Raw genomic sequence first — 17,342 nt, 5'->3', positions numbered from 1 at the left:
GCAGGGCACATATAGACAAACAACCATTCACACTCACATTCATACCTATGGACAATTTAGAGTCTCCAATTAACATAACATGCATGTTTTTGGATGTGGGAGGAAACCGGAGCACCTGGAGAAAACCCACGCACGCACGGGGAGAACATGCAAACTCCACAGAGATGCCCAACGGAGATTCGAACCCAGATCTTAGACTGGAAGCAAAAAGTGCAAATAAATAATAACCCTTTGGGATTTGATTTCATTACTATAATTGCACAATTCTGCTCTGCACTGTCAAGACCTTTGAAATGTCAACACGCTTTCTGTGTCATCTGTCACACAGCAAATTTAAGCTGGGTTTTAATGTCACGCCACTGTGCGCACAAACATCGTAATTGAGAAGTGAACTGTGTGAGTGGCAGACAGCGAGATGAGCAACCAGGCAAGAAAATACTCAAATCTAGCCTGATGAAAAACAAAAGCAGGAGCCCTGCTCATATTCCTGTAGTGTTAGCCATAAAGGCCATTCATTCTATGAGAGGAGAGAAAAGGCAGGCAGCGAAACAGAAACACCCACACACCTTAAGGTATTGTCCACACCAGTGCACCCAACCAACGCAATGACGCCACATTAATTCAGCATCACAGCTTTTTGCTTTGTGACAGAGCTGTGACCCCACAGGACTGTGAAATAAATATCCTTAGCCTAAAATCAGTCAAGAGGAATACAAGTGCTCCTGACATCTGCAAAATGTGTCCACAACCTAAATACAAATTAAGTCTATTTTGGATAAAGAACATCTATGTGTTGGATAATTATGGCGATAGGAGGAATGTGATAGCTGTGACTGTCAGCAGTCAGCAGTGTGCATACAACACATTGGAATAGACAGAAGAGAGTTAAACTAGTTACAATTGTTGTTGACTACTGTTGTTAATATTGATTCATCTCAACTGTCTATCATCCAAAACTCAATAAAGAGCAAGTGCTAACCACTGTGTAGGTAGAAATGTCTTACACTGATTCGTTTTCACTTCAATCATGAAATAATATATTAATATCTGAATCACTTGTGTCCTTTCATTAAAACCTACCATCATCTTCTCAAAGAGGTCAATAATCTCCTTTTCCGAGAGGTTCATGGAGCGCTCGTCAAAAAGCGGCTGAGGGAGCGGAAGCTCGGCCTGGGTGGGCAGGGGGTCCGTTGGGTGCTGTATGAGGGGCTTCTCCTTCTTCATGCCCGTTTTTCGGAAACTGGTAATACGATCACGCTGAAAGAAGACATCAAATATAGTACAGTACGGTTATCAATTATGAACGTTTTTTTTCTCTGATATTGTTGTTCAACTTTAAATGCAGTTCTGCTAATTTGCTATCATACTACTGTGTATCCCTGTGTAAGTTGACACAGTATATAGTATGAACCCCAGATAGACTTCGCTTACCATCTTACCTTTTTGTTCTGCATGTTATTCAACGGTTATCAGCCACGTACAGTAAATGATACACAGCTTCCATCATGAGTTCACTTTCATTGTTATTCTCGATAGTGAAGATTAGTGTGAACAGAGGGGGGAAAACAAGAATCCCATGCAACCAGTGTGTAATGGAACGGAACGGAGAGGTCATGCTTGGTTTAACGGACATGCACAGTGGCTTCAGTAGTAAAACCCCTTAAATTCATGCACATTTTTATGTGAAATTCAGTTTAAAATCATTAAAATTTGTCCCAATCAATAAGACGGGCTGACAAAGTAAAATTGTGGTTTAGTTATTTTATACAAAAAATACATTAAAAATTAATAGAATATGTTAATAATACATAAAAAACGTTGTTGTTTGAAATGTCAAAAGTATTATTTCAAACAATTTAATATAATTTAAATAATGTATGAAAAAAACTACAAAATGGATTAACACTGCCCGGTGTTTCTAAATGTTGTATCCATTTTATTTCAATATTTTTACGTAAAGGAGGTATTTATGTAAATACCTCCTGCAACCATTACCCCTTTACTGTACTGTAATTGTTAACAAACTGAATAATATCTAACACATGGGTGTCCAAACTTTTTCCAGTGAGGGTGACATCCTGAAAAATGAAAGGATGCAAGGGCCACTTTGATATTTTGGAAAGCAACACATGTAGATATGCTAAGAACTTGTATATATTTAAAGAAAAAACTGCATCTCAGCTTTGTGATAAAGGTGGAAAAGCGTATTATTAGTATCAACTTGCTCTTTTTCCCCCCAGTTTTTTTTCTTTCTAACCTTCTTCTTAAATAATGTTCGTAAATTTTCTTTTTGTAATATTATGAAGTTATTCCCATAACAGTTTGACTATATTCCAATAACATTATAACTTCTTTCCCAACCTAATTTTTCATAAACTACAACTTTTGTTTTGTTGTTTCTCATAATTTTATGTCTTAATTTTTTTTCTTTAACATTTCAACTCTATGCGACTAATTTTTTTCCCTCATATTACGAGTTTATTCTTGTAAATTTGACACTTTTTTCTTGTTAGAATATGACTTTATTCTCATAGAATTACAGCAGTTTCTTCTGTTTCTTTTTCTTAATTTTCCAATTATTTCAACTTCCTTCTTGTAAATTCTTTTCTCGTAATTACCACTTTAAACCCATAATATTTTGACTTTGTTCTTGTAACATTGCAAGTTTTTCCACAACATAATTTTTCAAAAATGACAACTTTATTTATTGTTTTGTTTGTTTTTCATAACATTAAAACTTTTAAAAAATATGGTCTTTTTTAAAAATATTTTAACTTAATGCTACTAAAATTACGTTATCTATAACAACATAAAACAATGACATTATTCTTTTATATTTAATTATGACTTTTTCTGATTAGATAACTTTTTTCTCTTTTATTATTTTTCGTATTCTATTTTTTTTTTTTTTTTAAGTTTTCTTGTTAAATGATACTTGTAGAATGTGCCAAGCCCCAAGCCACAAACGGGCCGTGGGCTGCAATTTGGTCACCCACTGAGCGACTATAAAAGTAAGTGCTGGACACAAAATGTTCAATTTCACTTTTTGATTACTATTAAAGTTTCACTTTGTCAATCCGGGTTATTGACCGGTGATTCATGGAAAATATGGTATATCAATTTGAATGTAACATACAACATACTGTAGAAACATGTGCATTTACATAGAGAAAAGGTAAACATGCATGATAAAGAGAAACATGATGCTATTACTGAAAATATGAATGGATCAAACAGGCAGGAATTGCACTATACACTATACAGTATAAACACTACAGGTACAGCTATGTGCTTCCAAATGCATGTTTGATCCATCTGCTTATTTCAGTCACATGCAGCCATGACAACAGATGAGCATGAGGGTGATGCAAAAGAAAAAATAACCAGGTTTAAAGTAATTAAAACCCAGCACCTTACCATGTCATCGGCCAATGTTTTTATGTGTATGTTCTGTTGGAGAGGGAGGAAGGCAGGGCACAGGGTAAATGACAGGAAATGACAACGACCTGAGGGAGGTGACCAGAACCTCCACCTGAGTTGCATGCACATGTACAGTGTGTCTCCCCCGCCTCCTTTTAATGGTACAATCCCAGTGTTAGTTTGCTTTTATCATCTGCATGACACACGGGGCACAACCTGGGTGCTGTACATGTGCCAAGTATGAAGAATAACACTTGTTTTGAAATGTGAGAAACACAAGGGTGAGTGTCAAGTTTAACTTCCACGGCATGCACACTTATAACAAAGACAGCCATCACCCCACCCCCAGAAAAATGATCACAAAAATGCCACAGCCACAGATGGAAGTGCCATTTGAATAGTGTTATTGATAATGCCATGCGTTTCTGTCACAACGTCACTAGTTGGCAGCAACCAGCAGAGGGCCCAACAATTCAGACCCAGCTGCTAGTTTGCTACTAAACAGGCTGTGGAAACACTGAAACAGGAAGTAGCATGGTTTTAATGCTCAATCAAGACAGCGTAAGTGATTTGTGGTGCATCATTAACTAGACAACGCAGCTTTGCTTTTCCCTACTCTTTTTCACCCATGTTGAATTGTGCAAGCATAAACATGATGTTCTAATGCAGTGGACATTAGACCTGAAGCAATGTACCCCCTACTCCTTAAAAAACACACATCTTTTGATATGAACTAACTTGAAATACTGAACACAATTAACAGGTATTAATTTTAGAGTAATTTCGGGTCAAAACTGTGTATTTTGCATAGTCGCATTTTGGATAACGTTTCACATGAGCACTGCTAAACAGATAAGTAATCAACCTACATATATTTTACAAATATTCAACATAGTTAATTGCTTAATTAATTTTAAAGTAATCCTGGATCAAAATGTGTCCTTTGCATGGTTACATTTTGATAAAGGTTCACATGAGCGCTGATAAATAGATAAGTAATCATCCTACAAATCTTTTATTCCAGTCTGATGTTGGCATTCGAATGGCTTGAATTTGAGCATCAGTGTTTTTGTCCGCTGACGATGGCTATGGTTTAAATCTGCATAATATTTTATTACCAAATCGAAGGGAAAAGTTTAACAATCATGATAAAGCAGTACCTGAGGTTAACTTACTTTCACTTACACTTGGAGACCTGCAACATTTCATCAACAGCTATTTTGGTATTCGATTATGATTTTTTACTAAAAAAAAAAAAAAAAAAAGGAAATATCCTCTGATTTCAGCCCTTCAAATGTGAATATTTTTTATTTCCTTAGTCATCCATGAAAGCAGACCTATTATCTTTGTATTTTAGGCAAAACAAGATATTCACACGTTAGTTGCAACCCCACACACTTCTTTGGCACTGAAATGTCACTTTAAAAAATGTATACCGTCGTTAATAATGGTTTGACAATGGCAGCAGTCTGACTTTAAAACAGATTCGTTCTATCTCCATTATTTCCTATTGGAAAAGCAGTTTCAAAATACGTACAAACTCCACTATAACAAACATAATGAAGTATATTTTAAAAAATGACAATGCAATATTAAGTGTTAATATTACAGATATTACAGATGTACCCTGGGAGGCACCAGAAGACATCGGAGAAGGCACAGCAACTTGAGAAAAATAAAGAACATATTTTTCAAACCTGTTAACTTCTGTTATGCTTAAAGGCAAAATGAATTGATGTTTAGTTCTTACAGTGAGAGAGAAATATGCTATGGAAAATCAGTTTTTCAGGGAGTATGGGAAGCCCTAACCATATTGTGTTCTCTCAGGGGAAGTGCACTGTGCCACACATTGAAAAGCCCTGTCCTAGATGATCTCTTAAAATGGCAGTGGATCATGAACATCATCCATCACAAGCTTTCCCTTTGAACAGGAAAACAGTTTCAAGTGAGCAAAGGGACATTTAAACACACCTTAATGTCCATCCAAGACAGTCATTTTAAAGACAGCAGTAGCTCCAGAGCCATATGCCAAGGCACGGGGGCTGTAGGCACTAATGAATAGAGAAATGTGGGCTGCTAATGACCATAAAGGCCGCCTCCAGGCCGTGGATTAGCCATCGTTGCAATCAGGAAACTATCAAGCAAACAAGCTCAAACCTGCACCTCTCCCTGTGCTCCTCCATCAGCTGTCGCTCTCAGCAACATACTCAAAACCTGAAGTCTATTCCAGCTTGTTTGCAGGCTTGAGGTGTGCGTCCAATTCTGCTTTAAAAAGTCAGGAGAACACGCACTTTGATACGTCTTCTTCCAGCCATCAACGTGACATGGGCGACAACTTTCTCTCTGTTGCTAAATCGGACCATTTACGGTGTCATTAGTGTCGGCGTGCAACAGCGGGCTAAAACTGTGTGAAACACTAGCTAATTTTCAAACGGCGTACTTAAACATTTTCTAATCTATTTAACAACAATCAAACCACTGGTTGGCTAATTGCCTTGACTTGAGGGCATTTCCTTGCCCATTATCCCGGCAACATTGCAACAATGCAATTTAACAATCAAGCTTACATGTCCTCGGGGCATCTCGCACTTATTAAAGTAAACTTTTTCATCATAATAAACGTTTATTAGCAAACACCATCCACCTCTTAAAAAAGGAACCAAATTAGTTGTAGGTCTTCTCTTAATGAAATAATATTGACTCTATGCGGCTCCACCAAGCTAAGCCAATGCACAAAGCCTGTATATGCATGTACGCCATCTATAAAACCACCAATGAATGTTACTACACCTCTTCACTCTTGCCCCTGATGGTATAAGGAACTCTCTCTCTAATTGTTGTTAATTCCGCAATAAAATGCACAATGTAAAAAAACTTGCACCATTTTGGTTTCAGACTGGCAACGTTGCACAGCATTTAGCCGAGGCAATAACTGTTATTCTCGACCGATTTAACTGGACCATCTGTATGATGTCATTTTAACTCACCCACCGGAACTATCACGATAAAGTCAGCGGCCACCACGCTTCTTTTATACAAGTTTGGAAACAAATTAGGCTCTAGTTTTAATGGGTTCTAATAATAAGGGAGGATTACTGGGGGGAAAGTTGTTGTGCTGCTGGCAACTTAACACAACTTTGTCTCCCTCTGCAGTCACTTGTGTATATACAGACTTAAAATACTGTTTACTAAGCCTCCGGCTTTATAATAACAATTGAAACTATTTATTCCAAAAGTTTGGTAGGAGTTTTATGTGCGAGGGTTCTTGATTAGAGGTAAAAAAATGTCACTTCAGCAAAAATATTCAGTAGGCTGCTCTGGGAGATTGGTGTTGTGACACTGGTGGCGTGCTGTGTTTCATTTTTAATGCATGACCAGTGGGTTCACATTGTTCTTTGCTTGCAACAAAAGTGAAAAACAAATACTAAAGCTTGGAGAGACTTTTAGAAGGTGGAAAAAACACACACACACACACACACACACAGTTTTTGACCAAAGAGTTGCCAGAAAAATAAGGCAATATGAATATGAAGTTGGCTTTAAGATTTGTAGAAAAAATATGCTCCGCTGCACTAAATTCAGCAACTTTCTAAGCCTTTTCCAAATATACACTACACATAATAAGACGGTCAGGAACTACCACATTCCGATAAAACTGCCGTATCCAACTCTTCTTCAGGCCGCAGCCGGGATTTCTTCAAGTAAAATTAAAGGCTACATTTTCCGAGACATACCATACATCCTCAAATAATGGCCTCTGCTCAAATCGACACTGAATAAATAAATGCCACTACTCAAATAGAGAGCTCCTTTTTTTCCCACTTAGAAATAAAATACATGTGGCGGAATCAAGTTTACTATGACTGATGCCATCGTGTGTTGCCGGAGACTACCACACACGCCGCCTGCAGAGCATCCATGGCATCTGTAAAGCTGTGGTTTTGCTCTTTGACGACACAACTGTACCTGTATCATATTATATAGTCATCCCTCTTTTATTGCAGTTAATTGGTTCCAGACCCAACCGTGATAACTGAATTTCCGCGAAGTAGGATTCCTTCTTCGTAGTTGATGGCATAGATCACTTGTTTATGATCTTCTAAATATGTATTTTAACATTATTAGAGCCATCTAGACATGAAAGAACACCCATATAGGCACCTTTACATTTGTATTACCTAGCAATGTTGAGCAATGAGCAATGTTCGAAACACGACGTAGCATGGGACGATGCATATAATTTCAATTGTGTATCATCAATCAGTGTTTATTTGTGGAAAAACATACTAGGAGAAAAAAAATCCTCCACCTTAAAACACTTAATCACCTGTTACTCTCTACAGTTACAGCAGCTATTAAACATCAAAGCTACATTATTTGTCTTTGTGGGCTTAGGTAGATGGGTTTCTGGCACCATAATGCACCAAATACCAACGGAATTACTCAATTAAAAAACGTCAGACTGAATCTATGTCAAAATTAATCAAGTTACCTTACTTTTTCTTCCAAATAGCTGCCTTTTTGAACCCGAAGAGGAGGTGAACACAAAGCAACCCGAGTTACTTTTGACGATTTATGAAGGCATGGCAAACTTGCAGCCCCTCATATTTAGAGCGGTGTTCGAGTGCCCTTTTTGAAAGGTAAACAAAAATGCAATCAAAGCTGACAAGGAGGAAGACATTTTTTACAGCTGCCATTATCCTGACTTCTATTCAAGCCAATATGCATATCCCTCTTGCTGAATGGCTATTAACTCTTAACTGTGTTTAAAGACTTTTTCATCAACAATTTTGTACGAGTAAAAATTACACATTATTCACAGACATCCTTGTGGTGTTTAAGCATAAGTACGGTAGGTGTTTGTTTGGGGGTTTTTTTAAACACACTGAATGTAAATGTGGCTGAATGTAAATTATGTAAACACAATTTGAATGTATTTTAAAAGGGCTAGAATTGATTTAAATAATGCGCAACATGTGGCCACATACAACATTTTTCTAGATGAAAAACCGGTTTCATCGGGCCATTTTTGACAATGTTTCTGTTTTTACTTTTACAGTACAGTATCTCAAAAAAGTACACGATCCCTCACATTTCAGCAAGACTTTTAAGATACTGTATATTTTCAAAGGACAATACTACAGACAGTAAACTAGGATCGACGTTGCGCAATGAGTCAACAAAAATGAGTCAACATACAGCCATCGTGTAAATGTCTGGAAACACAAGGGAGCAGAAAGATAACTGTGTCTTGCTGACAGCCAAGATTGGTGGTGGTGCTGCGGTTCATTGAGGAAAGCATGACTTTGGGTTGAACGTGTTCATTTTGACGTGGACGTGCTTGTGTTTCCGGATATTTTGAAAATAATGGCTCTGTGTTGACTCATTTTCAATCAACAGTAAATCTTTTCTGCTATACAATCTGTACACTGGCTACTCTAAGTGCAGTGTGTCCCACACTTTCATTTATTTGTGGCGATTGTCACTAATAAATTTGGACCACCAAAGCACCAATACATTTGGTGCTACCTTTCTCTTTTAAAAAATTTGGTGCTACCGGTTCGTCCTTGCTCATGAACACATTATAAATGGGACTGGCAGTGTAGCACGTCGGTACAACTCCGTACAGTAGATGGCATCTTAACTCTGCTTCTTGACACACCTCATACACACCTGGTCTACCAGAGAATAAGACAAAGAAGCAGGAGGGAAATCAGTGTTGTCAACTTAGCTACTCAAAAAAGTGACTAGCGTCTTTTCCTGGTCTTACTGGACACTTGGACAAATGCATTTTGGCTATTCAGAAGCCTGAAAAGCAACCACAACTGACTTGGTCATGCACTGTATGCAGATGTTCATCAACATTGTGAGACATTAGATGTACAATGTCATGTGTATTACCTCATCAGCGTACACTTACATATACACTGCTGCACAAAATGAACTGAAGCCAACACCCACAGGTCAATGATTTTCTGTTAAATAAGGTTTAAAAACATGGAGATAATGTCGCCATGGCCTATTATCCAAATCAGACGATGTCGTCTCCCCCACCCCAGCCCACCCTTGTTTCCACGGTATTGTCCCTTAAGATACAGTATCATAAAACGCTTGCCGGAATATAAGGGCTGTATTCAAAATACTGTTACTGTTTTTGCAGCTATTAAACTATTTTGTCACAGAAATGTGCCAAACAACGGGATGTAAGCTGTTTTTTAGTTACTTATAATAAAACTAAACCAATCAATCTGATCTTAAAAATAACTGTTCATTTATACATGAGCCAAAAAGGACTAGTCGGTTAATGACATAAGGATGTGCCATGGTGCATCAATGCCTAATCATTGTTTCATAGTCGTTCACAAATGTTAATGAGAACAGTTACTGAACAGGATATCATTACGGGAACCGTTCATCAAATAGCCTTTCCTCGTGTGGTATCCTAGCATCTATTTGGAGGAGAGCTTAAATGGACAGACTCAAATCTAAGATGAAGGACTCATCAGTGCAGCACACAGAATGTCTAATGTGTGTGGGCCAGGGTTGAAGTTTTGGCACATGAATGTTGCAAGCTTGCATGCAAAGGCACACTTGATTAAAAAATAAGAACTAGAACAGGCGTACAACTTGATCCACGCAATGATCCATCTGAATAAAAAAGAAAAAGCTTTGAAAAAAAAAACACATTTTCAATGTGTATATTTGTCCAAGAGGGGCAATGCCTTTAAATGGGCATGAGTGAATAGTGCAAGTGGTCAGCCTGTTCTTTTATTTCGAGACAGCACTGGCACTGCTGCTAGCTTCCCAAAAATAGCAAACACTGAAAAAGGGGAAGCAACACAAAAGCCAGTCTAGTTAACTGAATGGCTTTTCACTGGGCCGTGTGACCATGTGACTGCAGACGAGCACAGAGAGGGCCTCGGGGTTATCTGTGTCGCTGCACTTGGAGAGCAAATCTCTTGTACATTAATCCTTAAGAGACCGCATGACACTGGGCCATAATAAATCTGGACTTTTGTAAAGAGAGGAGGAATACATTGCTGTATCAAGACTCAAAGTTACTAAAATGCATCATGTTTTGCCTTAATATTGACATACATGCTCCTGGTGAAAATTATAAAACCAGTTGTAAAATTGCAAGAACAAACAGCCTGTTTCAGTTGAATCGTTGTTTGCTAGAAATTGATTACTCAAAAATCTTTTGTCTCACTGCCATTTCTTCTTTTTGCATCTTGAGGCTCTACTTAGAACCTCCTTACCAGAAACCTTGTCACATTTTCATCTCGTGAGATCTTGAAACACGAGAGCCCTACATATACCACACCATACAGTGGTGTGAAAAAGTGTTTGCCCCCTTCCTGACTTCTTATGTTTGTCACACTTCAATGTTTCAGATCATCAAACTAATTTAAACATTAGTCAATGACACAACTGAACACAAAATTAAGTTTTTAAATGAAACTTTTTATTATTAAGGGAGAAAAAAATCCAAAACTTCATGGTCCTGTGTGAAAAAGTGATTGCCTCTTAAAACTAATAACTGGTTGGGCCACCCTTAGCAGAAACAACTGCAATCAAGCCTTTGCGATAACTTGCAATGAGTCTCTTACAGCGCTGTGGAGGAATTTTGGCCCACTCATCTTTGCAGAATTGTTGTAATTCAGCCACATTGGAGTTTTCGAGTATGAAGAGCCTTTTTAAGGTTATGCCACAGCATCTCAATAGGATTCAAGTCTGTACTTTGACTAGGCCACAAGTCATTCATTTTGTTTTTCTTCAGCCATTCAGAGGTGGACTTGCTGGTGTGTTTTGGATCATTGTCCTGCTGCAGAACCCAAATTCGTTTCAGCTTGAGGTCACGAACTGATGGCCGGACATTCTCCTTCAGGATTTTTAGGTAGACAGCAGAATTCGTGGTGCCATTTATCACAACGAGTCTTCCAGGTCCTGAGGCAGCAAAACAGCCCCAGACCATCGCACTACCACCACCATATTTTACTGTTGGTATGATGTTCTTTTTCTGAAATGAGGTATTACTCTTACGCCAGATGTAATGGGTCACACACACCTTACAAAAAGCTAAACTTTTGTCGCGTCAGACTACTTTATTTTTTTAACAGTATTTTCCAAAAGGTGTTGGGGATCATCAAGATGTTTTTGGCAAAATTGAGACAAACCTTAATGTTGTTTTTGTTCAGCAGTGGTTTTCGTCTTGGAACGCATCGTTTTAAATTTTTTTTCTCCATTAATAATAAAAAGTTTCATTTAATAACCGCATTTTGTGTTCAGTTGTGTTGTCATTTACTAATACTTACATTTGTTTGGTGAGCTGAAACATTTCCAGTGAGTGTGACAAACATGCAAAAAAATGTATTTTTTTTGTTAGATACAATCTGGCCCTCGCAGTGACTAAATTCCGGCCCTTGGGCAAACATAATTAAGGACCCCTGCTTTATATGCTCCCTGAGCTGAAGTCTTGCAAGATTTGCTGACATGCCACATGATGATTTGTGAATTGTAATTCTTTTGGGGTGTTCGACATTGGCGGTCCCACTGTACTATAATTTGTAGCCCTGTTTAAAACATAGTGTACTATTTTTTAGCCACATACAAAAAAATACAAATAAAATATAAGAATGTAATTTTTGAGTTGATAAAAAGCAAAAAAAACATCAAAAATTCTCATGAAAGTCTTACTGATCCCCCGTGAATAAGACTGGGATGCAGACATCAAGAGGGGGCTTTCTTTCCACTGTGTTACTTAAGCAGTTCTCCACTGCTTCCTCTCCGATCCAACTTCCTGAATGCCATTGACACGCACTCACAAGTGGTGCGTTTCCTGCCTCGCATGCCTGCTAAACAGTGCTTACATTCAATCAACACATTGTGGGAAAAGTACACAAGAAGCATGAGAAAGATGACCATAAAAGGAGATGTCATATAGATGAGATTCGTGAATTTGGGCTTACACTAATGACCTTAAATGACCCCAGAAGCTTCACTAAATCTTGTGCAAGTCTGCCATGTCTGAGATCTCATAATTAAGACATCATTGTTGCCAGTCTCATCACTGAAAACCTAATTAAGTTAATTACTAAATGATGGCCTGCTTTAATTATTAAGTGTTAATTACAAATGATCTAGGAAATGAATGACAGACACGTGCGTCAGCTTTTTCTTTGCTTTCTTACTAAAAAGTAGGATTTTTGTTTCCCATAACCAGACCGGAGCTTATGGAGTCCATTTTCACAATGATTTAGTGTGGTTTTAAATAAAAAGGAAACAATGGCATCAATAATTTGATGAAAACAGCCTCCTAATTTCATTGAAAATATGGCAAACGAGTATTTTCATGGCAAAATATAGCATTTGTTCATGGAAAATAATGCAACTTTCTGTACGCAATTTCTTGTGAGAACACATGCCTGTAGACACACGGGAACAGTCATGTGGATATGCGGGAATGACTTTTCCCCCTCGTGGAACTATGTGTGACATCATCTTTGGCTCTGATATACCCCCCCCCAAAAAAAACATTCTCCCATTCTGTCAAACCTGCTCCCCCAAATTCCTTAAAAAAAATTTTAAAAGCTCCTCTCATTTTACCTTTTTTACAGAATGTCAGAGTTGTTTTTCTTTTCGTAAAAGCCAGACGTAAAAGTAACAATACCTTTTGCAGTGCTATTCTAACGTCCTTGGCAGCTTTAAGTATCTTCGTACTGGGCCAAATGCCCAAATGGTGCTGCTGTGATGTAATCCTTCCCAGCGGCTTGTAACACAAACTGCTTTGACACAAAACTAAACCAGTGTGTGCCAGTTTACATCAGATTTAGAAGAAGGACTGAATTCATGGAAGTCACACAAGTTTACACAACATTGTGGTATTATTATGATATTTCACAACATTGCACAGTAAACATTAAACAAACTCATTCACCCTGAGCTGCAAAAACGCTGCAACATGCATGTTACACCAGTCATGGGCGATATCAGTTTATACGGAAACATTACACCCATAAACATCTAATCCCTTGTTATCAAAAATCCTCTTTTGAACGCCCTTCATCTGCGAACATGTGGGTTTAGAAATTGACACAGGTAACTAATACTTTTACCAGATGCAGTATCGGTGTAGTAAGTGTACATTTGGCCAGAAAAGCATTCTAAACACAAACATGACAATTCCTTCTAAAACCATTTTTAAATTGCGGTTTCAGGTACAGAGACTGTTGCCCTGTGAACAAACCAACCACTCTTTAATAGAACCTGTGTGAATTTGGTCCGCCACCCCACACAAAAATCTGGTAAAATAGTTTAAGGTTTGTGACATTAAAATGGCCGTTTGTGCTGTTTTCATTTTTTCAGTTATGAAAACATTAAAGTTTCCCACGATTACATAATCAGCCCCCGATATGCTCTGAATGAAACCAAAATAGTCTCATTCTTTTCTGCTTCGTTTGCGCTGGTTTGTGCTGTAAAAATGATTGATTGTGCTCTTTTAGTTTTTTTAGGCATTAAGCTTATTACAAAAGGTCAATCTAAATTCACCCAGGCCCTCAGCGGCTCCAAATTAAACCAAAATAGTTGCAATGGTTTGTGCTGATTTGTGTCGTTAAAATAAGCCTTTGTGCTGTATTTGTTTTTGAGTTGCTAAATATTATTTTTATATCCCATCAAAGTTCACCGAGGCCCCCCATTTGCTCCAAAAACATCTCGCAATCGTTTAAATTGCCATAAAAATGATCAATTGTGCAGCTATACTTTTTGAGCTACTAAAGACTGTGTTCAGTGTTGATGTCACCCAGACCCCCGACACACTCCGAATTAATCTACGATAAATAGCCTCATTATTTGCTGCCCTCTTTGTGTTGGTTTGCGCCACAAAAATGATCGATTGTGTTGCTATGGTTTTAACAATATTACAAGATTTCTCCAACGATGATGTCACATTAGACACACGTTAGATTGGCCTATAAAATAATCTTTAATAACTCAAAAACAAAACCAGCACAAACCTGTAAGACTATTTTACTCACGCAGGTTTTACTAGAAACTTTCAGCAACAACAATTTGCTTTCTCTTTAGAGGGGTGAGAAACAAGGGAAACGTTTACATATGGAAACCCCTCTAAAGAACCATTTGCAGAGTGAGATCACGCAGACCCTCCAAAAGTTGGGAGTCAGGACATTTCAGAGTTGGAGAGTGATATCGCGATAGATCTTGGGAGCACATGGCATCTCACTTCCCTCTTTGATTTCCTGTCTTGCCGCCCTTCTGGTCGCACTTTCCCCCACCTTTAAAAACGTTGCTGGAACACAACTGGTGATTACCACTTTAAGACTGCTCACTACGTATGCAACACAGAAGCATTAATGCCAAGTTATGGAAAAAAATTAATACCACAGCAACAGTCCCATCTTGAATTTGAACATTTTTAAAGTCTATGGTATCAACTCAGCTTCATTACAGTCAATTAAAGACGCGTCTGAGAAAAGTGGGGCGCCACTCAGCAAAGCCACATGTCACTTTACTGAAAAACATGAATGTCAGAGTTATTTTGGATATTAGAAAAGCCAACTGTTTATAAATGTGTGTGTGTGTGTGTGTGTGTGTGTGTGTGTGTGTGTGTGTGTGTGTGTGTGTGGCTGCTCACACTTAACACATGTATGATTTACACTGTTATATCCCACACATGAAAGGGAAGACAAGAGTGCAACTGAAGGTACAGTACGAAAGGTTTGGGATGTTTTGGGTCACAGCAGACAGTGTTTACATAAGAAATACTACGGTAAGGATAACCTCATGACACTCGAGGTTATAAACTCAAATTGTGGCCTCTGCTTTATGGGACTTGAACAAATAAATGCTGCACCTCAAATAAACGCCGCACACCTACCCGCTAGATGGCTGTCATTATCTTTGTTATGATTGATACCCCGTGTGTCGCAGGAGACGTCAATACCACATCACACAAATACCACATTCAGAGCAGATGTGGCATCTGTAAAACTGAAGTTAATGCATTATTATATTGTGGCTGTACAATAAAAGCATGTTCCTCCAAAGTTTTTATTATTAGGCGAAACATGACAAAAAATGTGTCAAGGGATGGGTTTTTCACAATGCCCATGTCTAATTTTCATGACTGATTGACGGATTATTTTCTAATAAGATTTTATCTTCCATCCATCCATTCATTTTCTATCCTGCTTGTCCTCCCCTAGGGTCGCCGGGGGTATGCTGGGTCCTATCCCAGCTGACTTTGGGTGAGAGGCAGGGTTTACCCTGGACTGGTCGCCAGCCAATCGCAGTATTATTTTATCTTAATTCATATACACTAAGTCCCCTACTAACGAACATCCGACGTGCAAACACTCGTAGATACGAACACAAGCCAACTGGTCTATTTTTTTCATGATTTTTTTTCGAAAATTGACATATTTTGTCATTTAAATTTTTTCGAAATACAAAGGCGTTATTTTTGCATTGCGCACCATTCCGCCGCTACGAATAGTGGGTAGCAGCATCCCTCTCACGTGATCTTTCTCAGTTCGTCTGCACTTGTCGCTGATAACATCTCGGAGCACGCCGTTTGTACCCCATTGGATACTTTACAGAGACGTTTGTTATCCGTTATGATGGCTGATAAATTGAGTGCAAGTGCTATTAGTAGTGGCAGGAAACGTCAAGCAATTTCTATGGAAACGAAGGTGGCCATCATCAGGAAGTCGGACGGTGGCGAGAAAATGGCTAATGTAGCGCGTGCCTATGGAGTGAATCGCTCAACCATAGGAACAATTTACAAAGGCAAGGTTCGAATTATGGAACATGTGAAGACTTCTGTACCAATGGCATCCACTATCATTACAAAGAAGAGTCTAACGACGACGAAGATTTGTCCTTTCTTCAATAATTCCTCCTCCTGCTCCACCACTACCACCAACGACGTATGCTCGACCACTGCTCTTCAAAGGTAAATAACATTTATCATTATGTATTATTATATCATTTTTATTATTGTTTTTTTTTATTAATTATCCTTGTTTAATATTACTACTGCATCCAAACTCATATTTACATACATACGCATATACTGTACATGTATACACGTACATGTAGTACCTATATCATTGGTAATATTACCTTTTCCCCTACTTAAGAACGATTCAACATAAGAACGGTCGTCTGGAACCAATTGTGTTCGTTAGTTGGGGACTTAGTGTATATACTAAAGTCTCACAAGACACTCCGTTCACTAATTGACACGATACACGAGGTTGGATCTACGAGGACGAGACAAGACAACATTTTAACATCACTTTTAAGAAAAATACAATGAGGAAACATAGGAAGTTTTATATTGCAATCTCTCACCTAGCGTCAGGCGGGATAATAGGTTTCAGCATACTCCTGCAACCCCAAGTGAGGACAAGCGGTATAGAAAATGAATGAATTCATATATTGTAGTGTAATGATTTAATTTCCTCTACGTGACACTCCTCTGCACTGTGTGTGCTCCGGCCCCCCGCCTCCACACGCCAAGACAAAAGGGCTCACTCTGTTCATGCCGTTGTTCTGTGGAACAAACGCAACAAGGCACAGAGTGAAGCCCGTACCTGCCTGTTTGGAGGCAAGAGGCGAGGAAAACAGACAGGCATGCACATGGCAATATTTTGAGGCAGTTCCATTTTCATTTGTTGTGTGCTTAATTAATACATTTATTATCGTCCCAGGCCAGGTACCCACGAGACATTTTTTTCTCAACAAGAAATCTTGCCACCTTTTAATCTAGCAAGATCTTGTGACACCCCTAATATATACTGATTGGAATAATTTTGTGCCATCATTAATACATACATATATATGTGTATACATGATATAGCTTCCAATAGCTGACTTCATGTTCCATGTCTTCTTTCGAG

At 38.3% G+C, this 17,342-nt stretch overlaps 1 protein-coding gene across 8 annotated transcripts in view; it reads right to left on the bottom strand.

Annotated features, from left to right (window-relative positions):
• Positions 1-17,342, bottom strand: part of diaph2 (diaphanous-related formin 2) — a 471,153-nt gene that overhangs the window by 452,011 nt on the left and 1,800 nt on the right. For 7 of the 8 annotated variants that reach the window (XR_008572894.1, XR_008572895.1, XM_054792014.1 and 4 more), the window contains exons 3-4: positions 3,418-3,450; positions 1,081-1,257 (exon numbers count right to left, since the gene is read on the bottom strand). Coding sequence is in view for 6 of the 8 variants with exons in the window: in XM_054792014.1 (XP_054647989.1) it covers positions 1,081-1,257; positions 3,418-3,450 (210 nt within the window). In the remaining 2 variants the exon portion in view is untranslated. The remainder of the gene's footprint in view (positions 1-1,080; positions 1,258-3,417; positions 3,451-17,342) is intronic. The other variant, XM_054792017.1, reaches the window with a different exon arrangement.

Source organism: Dunckerocampus dactyliophorus, chromosome 11, assembly GCF_027744805.1.
Source record: "Dunckerocampus dactyliophorus isolate RoL2022-P2 chromosome 11, RoL_Ddac_1.1, whole genome shotgun sequence".
NCBI classification, from domain to species: domain Eukaryota; kingdom Metazoa; phylum Chordata; class Actinopteri; order Syngnathiformes; family Syngnathidae; genus Dunckerocampus; species Dunckerocampus dactyliophorus.
Note: the sequence above shows the minus strand (reverse complement) of the source record. Positions and strands in the feature narration are given on the sequence as shown.